Source organism: Bombina bombina, chromosome 1, assembly GCF_027579735.1.
Source record: "Bombina bombina isolate aBomBom1 chromosome 1, aBomBom1.pri, whole genome shotgun sequence".
Lineage (NCBI taxonomy): Eukaryota > Metazoa > Chordata > Amphibia > Anura > Bombinatoridae > Bombina > Bombina bombina.
Window position 1 is genome coordinate 287022517 of NC_069499.1, and position 15840 is coordinate 287038356.

General features: G+C 39.9%; 1 protein-coding gene across 1 annotated transcript in view; it reads left to right on the forward strand.

Annotated features, from left to right (window-relative positions):
- The window catches only part of TMEM37 (transmembrane protein 37), a 49409-nt gene extending 37107 nt beyond the window's left edge, over window positions 1-12302 (forward strand). The window contains exon 2 of the mRNA XM_053698026.1: window positions 11165-12302. Coding sequence (XP_053554001.1) covers window positions 11165-11695 — 531 coding nt within the window. The 3' untranslated portion in view covers window positions 11696-12302. The remainder of the gene's footprint in view (window positions 1-11164) is intronic.
- Window positions 12303-15840: the final 3538 nt, after the last annotated feature.

Consider the following 15840-nt stretch of genomic DNA (forward strand, 5'->3'; position numbering starts at 1 on the left):
GCTCCTGCCCACGCGTGATTGAATGTGTGCAGGCAGGGGGCGGAATTAGACGCTAGTGCAAAATTGCGCTAGCGTGCAATCTTAAATTCTGGCAGCGGATTACTGCCCACCAAAGGCGAGCTATGGCGAATTTGTCCGCCCCAGCGTGATCGAGCCCAAAGTCCACTCTAGAGCAGCAATGCACTGCTGGGACCTAGGTGAACATATCTAGTTAGCCACTAGCAAGATAGGAAGTAGACATGCATAGCTATGTGTTTTCTTTTTTGTACATAATAGATGGTAATTCAAAATAGACCACAATAATTTTATTTTTAGAAGCATGTTATGTTTGAAAAATCTCTAGAAAAATTAAAGCATTAGAATATTTGTTGGTTCAATATGAATAAGGAAAAAGATACAGGAAGCACCTTTACGTGCTATTTACACATACTGATGTATTAGGTTCCCCAGTAGCTTGCAAGATTCTTATATATTTAGATGGTAAGCTCTCTAGGGACCAGGGCCCCTAAAACCTTCTGTCCCAGCCTTACTTCCGGTCTCTATTTATTGCATCTTAAGTTTTACACTGGGAAATCTCCTGGTGCAATATGACATTTAACCCTTTAAGTGTGGATGTCGTGTCCTCATCCGAGGGGGGGGGTGCTTTAGGTGCTTACGTAATAAATATATAGTAAAGGTGTTGTTGTTTTTGTTTGTTTTTTTTGGTGGGGGTTTTTTCTCTTGCAAGGTGTATCCAGTCCACGGATTCATCCTTACTTGTGGGATATTCTCATTCCCTACAGGAAGTGGCAAAGCGAGCACACAGCAGAGCTGTCCATATAGCTCCCCCTCTAGCTCCGCCCCCCAGTCATTCTCTTTGCCGCTCTAACAGATAGGGCATCTCCACGGGAGGGTAAAGTGAATGTGGTGTTAGATTTGTAGTTTTATATCTTCAATCAAAAGTTTGTTATTTTTAAATAGTACCGGTTTGTGCTATTTACTCTCTGGCAGAAATGTGATGAAGAATTCTGCTGAGAGGAAAATGATTTTAGCATGTTGTAACTAAAATCCATTGCTGTTCCCACACAGGACTGAGGAGTACCAGAAAACTTCAGTTGGGGGGAACAGTTTGCAGGCTTAACTGCTTTGAGGTATGTTTCAGTCATTTTTTTCTAGTCAAGAAATTCACGTCCCAGGAGTAGACAACTGGGAAGCGGATTTCCTAAGTCGTCAGACTTTTCACCCGGGGGAGTGGGAACTCCACCCGGAGGTTTTTGCCCAGCTGACCCAGCTATGGGGCATTCCAGAATTGGATCTGATGGCGTCTCGTCAGAACACCAAACTTCCTCTTTATGGATCCAGGTCCAGGGACCCCAAGGCGGCATTGATAGATGCTCTAGTAGCGCCTTGGTCCTTCAGTCTAGCTTATGTCTTTCCACCGTTTCCCCTTCTCCCTCGGCTGGTAGCCAGAATTAAACAGGAGAAGGCTTCGGTAATTCTGATAGCGCCTGCGTGGCCACGCAGGACTTGGTATGCAGACCTAGTGGACATGTCATCTGTCCCACCATGGACACTGCCAACGAGGCAGGATCTTCTAATACAGGGTCCATTCAAGCATCCAAATCTAGTTTCTATGCAGCTGACTGCTTGGAGATTGAACGCTTAATTCTATCCAAGCGTGGGTTCTCTGAATCAGTCATAGATACTCTGATCCAGGCTAGAAAGCCTGTCACCAGGAAAATTTACCATAAGATATGGCGGAAATATCTTTTTTGGTGTGAATCCAAGGGTTACTCGTGGAGTAAGATTAGGATTCCAAGGATGTTGTCTTTTCTCCAAGAAGGATTGGAGAAAGGTTTGTCAGCTAGTTACTTAAAGGGACAGATATCCACTCTGTCTATCCTTTTACACAAGCGTCTGGCAAAAGTACCAGACGTTCAAGCGTTTGCACAGGCTTTAGTCAGAATCAAGCCTGTCTATAGACCTGTGGCCCCTCCATGGAGTTTAAATTTAGTTCTTTCAGTTCTTCAAGGGGTTCCGTTTGAACCTTTACATTCCATAGATATTAAGTTATTATCTTGGAAAGTTTTGTTTTTGGTTGCTATATCTTCTGCTAGAAGAGTTTCAGAATTGTCTGCTTTGCAGTGTAAATCACCCTATCTGGTGTTCCATGCAGATAAGGTTGTTTTGCGCACCTAACCTGGTTTCCTTCCAAAAGTGGTTTCTAATAAGAATATTAACCAGGAAATCATTGTTCCTTCTCTGTGTCCTAATCCAGTTTCTAAGAAGGACCGACTTTTACACAATCTTGACGTGGTTCGTGCTTTAAAATTCTATTTAAAAGCAACTAAAGATTTCAGACAAACATCATCCTTGTTTATTGTCTATTCTGGTAAGAGGAGAGGTCAGAAAGCGACTGCTACCTCTCTTTCCTTCTGGCTGAAAAGCATCATCCGATTGGCTTATGAGACTGCTGGGCAGCAGCCTCCTGAACGAATTACAGCTCATTCCACCAGAGCTGTGGCTTCCACATGGGCTTTCAAGAATGAGGCTTCTGTTGAACAGATTTGTAAGGCAGCGACTGCATACTTTTGCCAAATTTTACAAATTCAATACTTTTGCTTCTTCGGAGGCTATTTCTCCAACATTGGTGTGTCCGGTCCACGGCGTCATCCTTACTTGTGGGATATTCTCTTCCCCAACAGGAAATGGCAAAGAGTCCCAGCAAAGCTGGTCACATGATCCCTCCTAGGCTCCGCCCACCCCATCATTCTCTTTGCCGTTGCACAGGCAACATCTCCACGGAGATGGTTAAGAGTTTTTTTGGTGTTTAAATGTATTTTTTATTCTTCTATCAAGTGTTTGTTATTTTAAAATAGTGCTGGTATGTACTATTTACTCTGAAACAGAAAAGGATGAAGATTTCTGTTTGTAAGAGGAAGATGATTTTAGCAGACAGTAACTAAAATCGATTGCTGTTTCCACATAGGACTGTTGAGATGAAGTAACTTCAGTTGGGGGAAACAGTTAGCAGACTTTTCTGCTTAAGGTATGACTAGCCATATTTCTAACAAGACTGTGTAATGCTGGAAGGCTGTCATTTCCCCTCATGGGGACCGGTAAGCCATTTTCTTAGTCAAAAACAAACAGAATAAAGGGCTTATTATGGGCTAAAAAACTGGTAGACATTTTTATGGGCTAAATCGATTGCTTTATTTGTGCATATTATTCAGATTTAGGCTAACAATTGGCATTTATAATCTTGGGGAACGTTTATAAAACGGCAGGCACTGTATTGGACACCTTTTTCAGTCAGGGGGCCTTTCTAGTCATAGACTGAGCCTCATTTTCGCGCCATTAATGCGCAGTTGTTTTTTTGAGAGCAGGGCATGCAGATGCATGTGTGAGGATCTAAGAATCTCTGAAAAAGCTTTTAGAAGGCGTCATTTGGTATCGTATTCCCCTCAGGGCTTGGTTGGGTCTTAGCAAAGACTATATCTGGGACTGTATAGGGGTTAAATTGAAAAACGGCTCCGGTTCCGTTATTTTAAGGGTTAAATCTCTGAAATTTGGTGTGCAATACTTTTAAGGCTTTAAGACACTGTGGTGAAATTTTGGTAATTTTTGAACAATTCCTTCATACTTTTTCACATATTCAGTAATAAAGTGTTTTCTGTTTGAAATTTAAAGTGACAGTAACGGTTTTATTTTAAAACGTTTTTTGTGCTTTGTTGACAAGTTTAAGCCTGTTTAACATGTCTGTACCTTCAGATAAGCTATGTTCTATATGTATGAAAGCCAATGTGTCTCCCCATTTAAATTTATGTGATAATTGTGCCATAGCGTCCAAACAAGGTAAGGACAGTACTGCCACAAATAATGATATTGCCCAAGATGATTCCTCAAATGAGGGGAGTAAACATGATACTACATCATCTCCTACTGTGTCTACACCAGTTTTGCCCATGCAGGAGGCCCCTAGTACATCTAGTGCGCCAATACTTTTTACCATGCAACAATTAACGGCTGTAATGGATAACTCCATAGCAAATCTTTTATCCAAAATGCCTACTTATCAGAGAAAGCGCGATTGCTCTGTTTTAAACACTGAAGAGCAAGAGGACGCTGATGATAATTGTTCTGTCATACCCTCACACCAATCTGAAGGGGCCATGAGGGAGGTTTTGTCTGAGGGAGAAATTTCAGATTCAGGAAAAATTTCTCATCAAGCTGAACCTGATGTTGTGACATTTAAATTTAAATTAGAACATCTCCGCGCACTGCTTAAGGAGGTATTATCTACTCTGGATGATTGTGACAATTTGGTCATTCCAGAGAAATTATGCAAGATGGACAGGTTCCTAGAGGTTCCGGTGCCCCCCGACGCTTTTCCTATACCCAAGCGGGTGGCGGACATAGTAAATAAAGAGTGGGAAAAGCCCGGCATACCTTTTGTTCCTCCCCCTATATTTAAGAAATTATTTCCTATGGTCGACCCCAGAAAGGACTTATGGCAGACTGTCCCCAAGGTCGAGGGGGCAGTTTCTACTCTAAACAAACGCACTACTATTCCTATCGAAGATAGTTGTGCTTTCAAAGATCCTATGGATAAAAAATTTGGAGGGTTTGCTTAAAAAGATTTTTGTACAGCAAGGCTACCTTCTACAACCAATTTCATGCATTGTTCCTGTCACTACGGCAGCGTGGTTCTGGTTCGAGGAACTAGAAAAGTCGCTCAGTAGAGAAACTCCATATGAGGAGGTTATGGACAGAGTTCACGCACTTAAATTGGCTAACTCTTTTATTTTAGATGCCGCTTTGCAATTAGCAAAATTAGCGGCGAAAAATTCAGGGTTTGCTATCGTGGCGCGCAGAGCGCTTTGGCTAAAGTCTTGGTCAGCGGATGTGTCATCCAAGACAAAATTGCTTAACATTCCTTTCAAAGGTAAAACTTTATTTGGACCTGATTTGAAAGAGATTATTTCAGACATCACTGGGGGAAAGGGCCACGCCCTTCCACAGGATAGGTCTTTTAAGGCTAAAAATAAGCCTAGTTTTCGTCCCTTTCGCAGAAATGGACCAGCCTCTAATTCTGCATCCTCTAAGCAAGAGGGTAATGCCTCACAACCCAAACCAGCCTGGAAACCAATGCAAGGCTGGAACAAGGGTAAGCAGGCCAAGAAGCCTGCCACTGCTAACAAAACAGCATGAAGGAGTAGCCCCCGATCCGGGACCGGATCTGGTGGGGGGCAGACTCTCTCTCTTTGCTCAGGCTTGGGCAAGAGATGTTCAGGACCCTTGGGCGCTAGAAATAGTTTCTCAAGGTTATCTCCTGGAATTCAAGGAACTACCCCCAAGGGGAAGGTTCCACAAGTCTCACTTATCCTCAAACCAAATAAAGAGACAGGCATTCTTACATTGTGTAGAAGACCTGTTAAAGATGGGAGTGATACACCCAGTTCCAATAAAGGAACAAGGAATGGGATTTTATTCCAATCTGTTCGTAGTTCCCAAAAAAGAGGGAACGTTCAGACCAATTTTGGATTTGAAGATCCTAAACAAATTTCTCATGGTACCATCGTTCAAAATGGAAACTATTCGAACGATTCTACCCACCATCCAGGAAAGTCAATTTATGACTACCGTGGATCTAAAGGATGCGTACCTACATATCCCTATCCACAAGGAACATCATCAGTTCCTAAGGTTCGCTTTTCTGGACAAACATTACCAGTTTGTGGCTCTTCCATTCGGATTAGCCACTGCTCCAATGATTTTCACAAAGGTGCTAGGGTCCCTTCTAGCGGTTCTAAGACCAAGGGGCATTGCAGTAGTACCTTACTTGGACGACATTCTAACACAAGTGTCGTCCCTGTCAAAGGCAAAGGCTCATACGGACATCGTTCTAGCCTTTCTCACATCTCACGGATGGAAGGTGAACAAAGAAAAGAGTTCTCTGTCCCCGGTCAACAAGAGTTCCCTTCTTGGGAACAATAATAGATTCCTTAGAAATGAGGATTTTTCTGACAGAGGTCAGAAAATCAAAACTTCTAAGCTCTTGTCAAGTACTTCATTCTGTTCCTCGTCCTTCCATAGCGCAGTGCATGGAAGTAATAGGATTGATGGTTGCAACAATGGACATAGTTCCTTTTGCACAAATTCATCTAAGACCATTACAACTGTGCATGCTCAAACAGTGGAATGGGGATTATACAGACTTGTCTCCAATGATTCAAGTAGATCAAAAGACCAGAGATTCACTCCGTTGGTGGCTGACCCTGGACCATCTGTCCCAGGGAATGAGCTTCCGCAGGCCAGAGTGGGTCATTGTCACGACCGACGCCAGTCTAGTGGGCTGGGGTGCGGTCTGGGAATCCCTGAAAGCTCAGGGTCTATGGTCTCGGGAAGAGTCTCTTCTCCCGATAAATATTCTGGAACTGAGAGCGATATTCAATGCTCTCAGAGCTTGGCCTCAACTAGCAAAGGCCAAATTCATAAGGTTCCAATCAGACAACATGACGACTGTTGCTTATATCAATCATCAAGGGGGAACAAAGAGTTCCCTGGCGATGAAAGAAGTGACCAAAATAATTCAATGGGCGGAAGATCACTCCTGCCACTTGTCTGCGATCCACATCCCAGGAGTGGAAAATTGGGAAGCGGATTTTCTGAGTCGTCAGACATTTCATCCGGGGGAGTGGGAACTCCATCCGGAAATCTTTGCCCAAATAACTCAATTATGGGGCATTCCAGACATGGATCTGATGGCGTCTCGTCAGAACTTCAAAGTTCCTTGCTACGGGTCCAGATCCAGGGATCCTAAGGCGACTCTAGTAGATGCACTAGTAGCACCTTGGACTTTCAACCTAGCTTACGTATTCCCACCGTTTCCTCTCATTCCCAGGCTGGTAGCCAGGATCAATCAGGAGAGGGCCTCGGTGATCTTGATAGCTCCTGCGTGGCCACGCAGGACTTGGTATGCAGACCTGGTGAATATGTCATCAGCTCCACCATGGAAGCTACCTTTGAGACAGGACCTTCTTGTTCAAGGTCCATTCGAACACCCAAATCTGGTCTCCCTCCAACTGACGGCTTGGAGATTGAACGCTTGATTTTATCAAAGCGTGGGTTTTCAGATTCGGCCAGAAAACCTGTAACTAGAAAAATTTAACCATGAAATATGGAAAAAATATATCTGTTGGTGTGAATCCAAAGGATTCCCATGGAATAAGATAAAAATTCCTAAGATTCTCTCCTTTCTTCAACAAGGTTTGGAGAAAGGTTTATCTGCAAGTTCTCTAAATGGACAGATCTCTGCTTTATCTGTCTTACTACACAAAAGACTGGCAGCTGTGCCAGATGTTCAAGCATTTGTTCAGGCTCTGGTTAGGATCAAGCCTGTTTACAGACCTTTGACTCCTCCCTGGAGTCTAAATCTAGTTCTTTCAGTTCTTCAAGGGGTTCCGTTTGAATTAGATATTAAGTTACTATCTTGGAAAGTTTTGTTTTTGGTTGCAATTTCTTCTGCTAGAAGAGTTTCAGAGTTATCTGCTCTGCAGTGTTCTCCTCCTTATCTGGTGTTCCATGCAGATAAGGTGGTTTTGCGTACTAAGCCTGGTTTTCTTCCTAAAGTTGTTTCTAACAAAAATATTAACCAGGAGATAGTTGTACCTTCTTTGTGTCCGAATCCAGTTTCAAAGAAGGAACGTTTGTTACACAATTTGGACGTTGTCCGTGCCCTAAAGTTCTATTTAGAGGCTACTAAAGATTTCAGACAAACATCTTCCTTGTTTGTTGTTTATTCTGGTAAAAGGAGAGGTCAAAAAGCGACTTCTACCTCTCTTTCCTTTTGGCTTAAAAGCATTATCCGATTGGCTTATGAGACTGCCGGACGGCAGCCTCCTGAAAGAATCACAGCTCACTCCACTAGGGCTGTGGCTTCCACATGGGCCTTCAAGAACGAGGCTTCTGTTGACCAGATATGTAAGGCAGCGACTTGGTCTTCACTGCACACTTTTGCCAAATTTTACAAATTTGATACTTTTGCTTCTTCGGAGGCTATTTTTGGGAGAAAGGTTTTGCAAGCTGTGGTGCCTTCCGTTTAGGTGACCTGATTTGCTCCCTCCCTTCATCCGTGTCCTAAAGCTTTGGTATTGGTTCCCACAAGTAAGGATGACGCCGTGGACCGGACACACCAATGTTGGAGAAAACAGAATTTATGCTTACCTGATAAATTACTTTCTCCAACGGTGTGTCCGGTCCACGGCCCGCCCTGGTTTTTTAATCAGGTCTGATGAATTATTTTCTCTTAACTACAGTCACCACGGTACCATATGGTTTCTCCTATATATATTTCCTCCTGTCCGTCGGTCGAATGACTGGGGTGGGCGGAGCCTAGGAGGGATCATGTGACCAGCTTTGCTGGGACTCTTTGCCATTTCCTGTTGGGGAAGAGAATATCCCACAAGTAAGGATGACGCCGTGGACCGGACACACCGTTGGAGAAAGTAATTTATCAGGTAAGCATAAATTCTGTTTTTTGGGAGAAAGGTTTTGCAAGCAGTGGTGCCTTCCGTTTAGGTTACCTGTCTTGTTCCCTCCCTTCATCCGTGTCCTAAAGCTTTGGTATTGGTATCCCATAAGTAAGGATGAATCCGTGGACTGGATACACCTTGCAAGAGAAAACAGAATTTATGCTTACCTGATAAATTACTTTCTCTTGCGGTGTATTCAGTCCACGGCCCGCCCTGGCAATTAAGTCAGGTTAAAATTTCTTGTTTAAACTACAGTCACCACTGCACCCTATGGTTTCTCCTTTTTCTCCTAACCGTCGGTCGAATGACTGGGGGGCGGAGCTAGAGGGGGAGCTATATGGACAGCTCTGCTGTGTGCTCTCTTTGCCACTTCCTGTAGGGAATGAGAATATCCCACAAGTAAGGATGAATCCGTGGACTGGATACTCCGCAAGAGAAAGTAATTTATCAGGTAAGCATAAATTCTGTTTTTTCCTTGTTTTTTTTTACCCGTGTGCTGTAATTTACACCTAAAATTGTGGGTTTTACTATAAAAGCCTTCAATAGAGGAGGTAAGATAAGGAGAATGGCGGTTAAGTGGTGTTGCCCACCATATGTAAAAAAAAAAAAAAAAACTCCAATGTAATTTAAGAAATACACCTGCATATATATTGTCTGCTTAATCTTTACTTTGTATACATCATTATGTCTAACATTCTTTAGTTTTTAATGTCCCTTTAAATGTATTCTTTATTGGGGTAGGGAATGAGCACCTAAGAGGAGATAAAGGTCATGGAGGGAGGGGACTATAAACACTGATAAGAAACTTTGGTGAGCAAAGTCTGCATCACACATTAATTAACCTATATAGCCGTCACATGGTTAACTCAGTATTTCCTACATACACAAGAAATTAGGAAGGTATTTTTTTGTTTTGTTTTTTATTTGAGAGCAGAAGCTTTGTATTGCATTTTCAGCAAATATTTCTAATTAAAATGGTTATTTGTGGTTTGAATTATTCACATTATGTATGTATGTTTTCTCACATAAAAGTTGACCATCCATCTCACAATTTAATTTTATCTTTAAACCTTGATCATTTTTTTTTACTTGCCCATTAATTAATCAGTTAAAAATGCACATTAACTAATCAGTTAAAAATGCACAAACAACTTGTAAGACTTTCCACAGTTTTGCAATAAATTAAAGGGACATAAAACTAGTTGGGAAAGAGAGGAAACATAATATGTACTTTAATTACTTTACCTGCAAATTTATACTGCAGTACCTCACCATTAACCCTTACTTTTAAATTTCTGAATAGTACAGCTCTATCTCCCCCCCACACAATTCCTTATATGGCTGTATCTATCTCCACCTTTGCTGTGGTAGAATGCAAGACTTTAACACTCATTATCTGCTGGAGCATGCCTAGAAGCAAATAAGTTGCTGTGAACACAGTTGAAATACAATGCCTGTTTTTTTGATGCTAAACACTGATAAGGGGGGTGGATCAGACTACTCTAGACAATATGGCTATGTAACACATTTTGCTTATTTTTGAAAATTATTTTAAAATACTTGCCAGCAATTTTTAAACAATTTTGTTATGCAAACTATTATTACTTAATTAACCCTTTTAGGGTATGCACAGATTTCAACATGTTTTATGGCTCTTTAAAGGACCAGTAGATTTGCATAATCAACAAATACATGATAAGAAGACAATGCAATAGCTGTTAGCCTGAACTTCAAAAATGTAGTATTTTTTTCTGGCAAATTTTAAAGTTCTGTCTATATCCACTCTCCTGTATCATGTGACAGCCATCAGCCAATCACAAATGCATATACATATATTCTGTTAATTCTTGCACATGCTCAGTAGTAGCTGGTGACTCAAAAAGTATAAATATAAAAAGACTGCATATTTTGTTAATGGAAGTAAGTTGGAAAGTTGTTTAAAAAATTGCATGTTCTATCTGAATCATGAAAGTTTAATTTTGACTCGAGTATACCTTTAACATAATCAGCAAGTATTTGCTGTGATTGATTGTTTCTCATGGCCTACCTCACTCTCACACACAACATATACACCAATTGCCTTTTTAAGGGGAGCCAGTCTAGACTTGTTCCTGCTACTGTTACTGTGTTTAAAAAACGTCCAATATGTTACCACCTCTGCCAAGGCCTGTTAGGAATAGATATGTAGCAGACCTAGTTTTGTGAAGTGTGCACTTCCAATACTCAATATTGTGAAGCCAAGTTACACGAGTGCTTCAGATTGTGGCTGCCATATTAACCACAGATATCTGCATACTGGCTGCTCACTAACTTTGTCCATGGAATCTACATAGAGAACTACAGGACTAGATTCAATAACAAATTCTCCACTTCCTGCTATTCTTTATTGAAAGTGCTCCAAATAATAAATATAGGACATGCTTAAAATGAAGGGGCTTTTGGTAAATGTTGCCCACTATCTGTACCAAGGTATTGCTCTTCATGTCTTATACCGATCACTTATACATGTCCACCACCTCCACTTATATATTTGGGTGTGCATCCCCGCACCCATTCTTATCTCATAATATCAGATTATATATTTAGATATGTAAAACCTTAAGACCTGCTATCTGAGCATGTGTTGATACTGAATATGATTTTCTTTGCAGATGCAGAAGGCTGTCCATCCTCAGCCTGGTTCCAGGATGTTCTTTGAGACGTTCCTGCGTGTCCTGATCACCATCAGTGTGGCTCTGGCAGTGGTTCTATCGTCCATCTCAGTATGTGATGGTCAGTGGCTCTCTTACAATGGAGAACGTCTCTTTGGAGTGTGGGACATCTGCCGAAACGGTGTTGAAATACAGTGCAGTCTGGAACTGGTTGGGCTGAGCCATGGGATGGTGGCGGTCCGCAGCTTGGTTTCCTTGGCTGTGGTTGTAGCTATTTTTGGGCTGGAGCTGCTAATGGTTTCCCAGCTATGTGAGGATGGTCTCTCCCGTAAGAAGTGGAAATTGGGCTCAGTACTTCTGCTTGCATCTTTCCTGTTGGCCTCTGCTGGAACTCTGACTTATGTCCTTCTCCTCAAGGAGTACATTGCGCTGAGCTCTTTCACACTCACATTCTGGTGTCAGTTCCTGGGTGTTTTCCTCTTCAACTTAAATGGAATAAGTGGCTTGTACATAAATCGTCTGACGGCATGAATACCAGAAGTAAAACTCTCCTTTGGACGTTATGATGTCAAAACTTTGCACTGATGTAGAACCCTTATTTTCGTATACTGCTCAGCAAATAGATTTTACATTTTGAACATGTTGTCTTTTTAATATAACTTTTTAATATATGAAGAATGTTAATGCTGGTTATGTCTGTGTGAGACGGCTTATGGAATGCTGAACCCTAGTATTAAGGAAATAGGATATAAAGATTACCACTAATGTTGCTCTGCCACACACACTGTCTTTATACGCTTATAGACTTCTTATCTAATCTAGATCATTAAACATTATCATACACATTTGTGCGTAGATTCTGCAGCAAACAAAAAAAATACACCTTTTTACCTTTTCAGTGTTGCAGTGCAATATAAAATGTGACTTATCTGATATACTTTACCTTAAAGTAATATATCCTGCACATGTACATATTTTTATCTTAAAGTTATCAGAATGAGTAAGTTGTCTATAACATAATTACATTTATTGTCTAACAGGAAAAGAGATCATTTTGCCAAAAGAACAATCACTGTAATTAGTTAGTTCTGTAGTTGTTGGAAAATAAAAGATGGAAAATAAGAGTTCTTTCAATTTACTTTTATTGTGCCGTTGACTTTGTTCTTTTAGTATCCTTTGTTAAAAAGCATACTTACATAGGCTCATGAGCACTAATGCACTACTGAGAGCTAGCTGGTGATTGGTGGCTACACACAATGCCTCTTGTCATTGGCTCACTAGATGTGTTCAGCTAGCGCCCAGTAGTGCATTGCTTCTCTAAAGCTCACTTTAACTATATGAACAGTCAAAATAAAACATTTATCATTCAGATACAGCATGCAATTTTAAGCAACTTTCTAATTTACTCCTATTAATGTTTCTTCGTTCTCTTGCTATCTTTATATGAATGTAAGCTTAGGAGCCTGGCCCATTTTTGGTTCAGCACCAGGGTAGCGCTTGCTGATTGGTGACTCCATTTAGACACCAATCAGAAAACGCTACCCCGGTGCTAAACTAAAAATGGGCCGGCTCCTATTCTTACATTCTTGCCTTTTCAAATAAAGATACCAAGAGAACAAAGAAAAATTGATAATAGGAGTAAATTAGAAAGTTGCTTACAATTGCTGCTCTATGTGAAACATGAATGTTTCATTTTGAATAGACGATTCCTTTAAACACTCTGACAATGTTTCTGTAGTCATTCCCTAATTGGCCTGAGCATAGTGGCGACACCCATTGCCTTATGGACACAAAACTTTGCACTTATTTCTTCAACATTTAAACGACTAATCTATAAAAGTAAAAAAAATACATCTGTGTATTATTCTCAGGCTAGTTTTTGCTTATTTACTGCTAGATTACAAGTGGAGTGCTAAAGTATCGTGCTCCCGCAAATGGGCAGATTTGCGGGAGCGCAAGAATTAACCAGCCATTACAAGTGGCGCTCAGAAAATTAGCCAGAGATTAGATCTCTGGTTAATTTTATTAAAGTGACCCAAATGCCCTCATAATAGAGGGCACTTATAGTTTTTTATTTTAAAAAAATCTATCTTTAAAAAAAAAAAAAACTGCACTAGGCAGTTTTGGGGCTTTAAAGTTGGCGGGAGTGGTGTGTTAGAAAGAAAACGGCATTGAAAAGTGCCTCTAAATTGCGGTCTATGGGAACTGTGCGGTCTATGGGAACCGCAATCTAAATATATATGTATATGCATTGCGTTTGACTTGTAATACTACTGCATATTATCCTGCGTTGGTATTACAAAAAGGAGAGCTAATATCGCAAGCAATATTTAGTGCTCCACTTTTTTTCCCTTAGAGTTTAAAGGGACACTGAACCCAAATTTTATTTTGTGATTCAGATAGAGCATGCAATTTTAAGCAACTTTATAATTTACTCCTTTTATCAATTTTTCTTTGTTCTCTTGCCATCTTTATTTAAAAAAGAAGGCATCTAAGCTATTTTTTTGGTTCAGACCTGGACAGTCCTTGTTTATTGGTGGGTGAATTTATCCACCAATCGGCAAGAACAACCCAGGTTGTTCACCAAAAATGGGCCGGCATCTAAACTTACATTCTTGCTTTTCAAATAAAGATACCAAGAGAATGAAGAACATTTGATAATAGGAGTAAATTAGAAAGTTGCTTAAAATTGCATGCTCTTATCTGAATCACAAAAGAAAAAATTGGGGTTTATATCCTACTCCTAATAATAAATTAATAACTTGTACTAGAAGCATTTTTGCTTATAGCAGTATATTTAAAAAATGCTTCCAATTCATACTCAAATGCACCCATGTACATTTCGATATTGACCTTTCTATCCCTTTAAACTTTAGCACAGAAACACTACTAATTTGCAAAACACTATCAATTAGTTATTTTTTTGATAGCTAGAAAAGGTTCCAAATTTTTATTATAAATTGTTTAGCAATCTACTGTAAGTTGCTTCCACACATGCCTGCTATGTGTGCTATATCTCTGCTATATGTAACCTAACATTTGTTAGTACCTGGTGGGCGCCACTTTGATATGTATCACTCTGCTGGTGTGTATATCCGTCAACCTGTAATTATTGTATTAAGAGACGGTAAACACCATGATACTTGTGTATTAAAATTTACTTTAGCTATGTGAAATGAAATAACTTTACAATATACTTTAAATATTTATTTTGCCCCCTTGTCTTTGTGCAGCATTTTTGGTATTTTTCTAGTGCTTAATACAAACATGTTTTGAAAAGCAAAATAATATCTGGAGTAAACACAGCAGGCGGAACTTGCAAGGAAAGGTGGTCCCAAAAAGTTATTCCTGCTCTGACTCGATTACCAAGAAGATATAAACAGCCATCCATTATATGAGTCAGAGATTGAGATGTATCTATACCATATAGCATAGATTCAGTTATTCATCAGAACAGGTCTGCTAGGAAAAATTCCCAACTTTTCTTATAATTTAGCTCTGAGCAGTTTCTAATTTACAACTTTAACTGCTCCCTGCTGATTTCTCAAGGCTAACCATACTACATATATATCCATAATTGGATTTATCAGATAGCAACTACAAAACAATGCACTCTATTCTAAGAATATAACTGGGGATAGCCTTTTTGTCTGTGGACTAAAGCCCAAATTGGATTCTCCAAATAAGGCAAAATAGTGGGTGGAGTTTGGCTTTTGAAAAATAACTGCAGTAAAAAGATGTTAATTTCTTTAAAAGTCAAGACTTGACTGATATGCAACACAACAGAAATGTATTGTAATTACAAGGTGATGATTGTCTTTTTAATTGGTGCCTGTGATAATATAAAGGGACCTTCCAGACAAAATTAAAATGCATATCAGTTTTAAATATATTTTTTTGTAATTCATTTGTATTAGCAAAAAAGATTCTAGTGCAAGCTACCACTGTTTAAGTGGTGTATTGCACACAAAGCGTATATATCATGTTTCATGCGCCGGCATTTTAAACTCTGCTCAGAGAGCTAGCAATGGCTTGTATCTTTTAATTTGAGTTATTGCCATTGCAATACAAATCACTACCTGCTCTCTGAACAGCCATTTCTGTGCATATATCATATATAGATATGCTTTATGAGCATAGTAATACAGACGTGGCCGAAAATATTGGTACCCTTGCATTTTAAGAGAGAAACTCAAAAAAAGCCTGACTAGAGTTTGCCAAATTGCATGTTGACAAGCCATAGTCCTTCTGGGAGAATGTCCTTTGGACAGACGAAACAAAAGTAGAGCTTCTTGGCTGATCACAACTCCATGTTTATAGAAGGAAAAGGCCAATTTCAAAAAAATGGAAAACTCACATTAGACTACTCAAGTCACATTTGCATAAGATTACATGTTGTTGTATCTAGTACATTGTATATGAGGCATGATGAGAAATGCATTTCCATGTTGGTGGTCCATAATGTAAACTTTTTTCAAGACACACCTTAAAAATGAAGAAAGCACACTGGTGTGCATTATTGAAACATTTGCAGTAGAGACTAGGTCAGGAATATTATTTTATTATTTATTTATAAAGCGCCAACAGATTCTGCATCACTGTCCATGATAAAAGTACAGTACAATACAATATAAAAGACACCAGACAAAGTTTAACAAACAAATACAGGGGGAAAG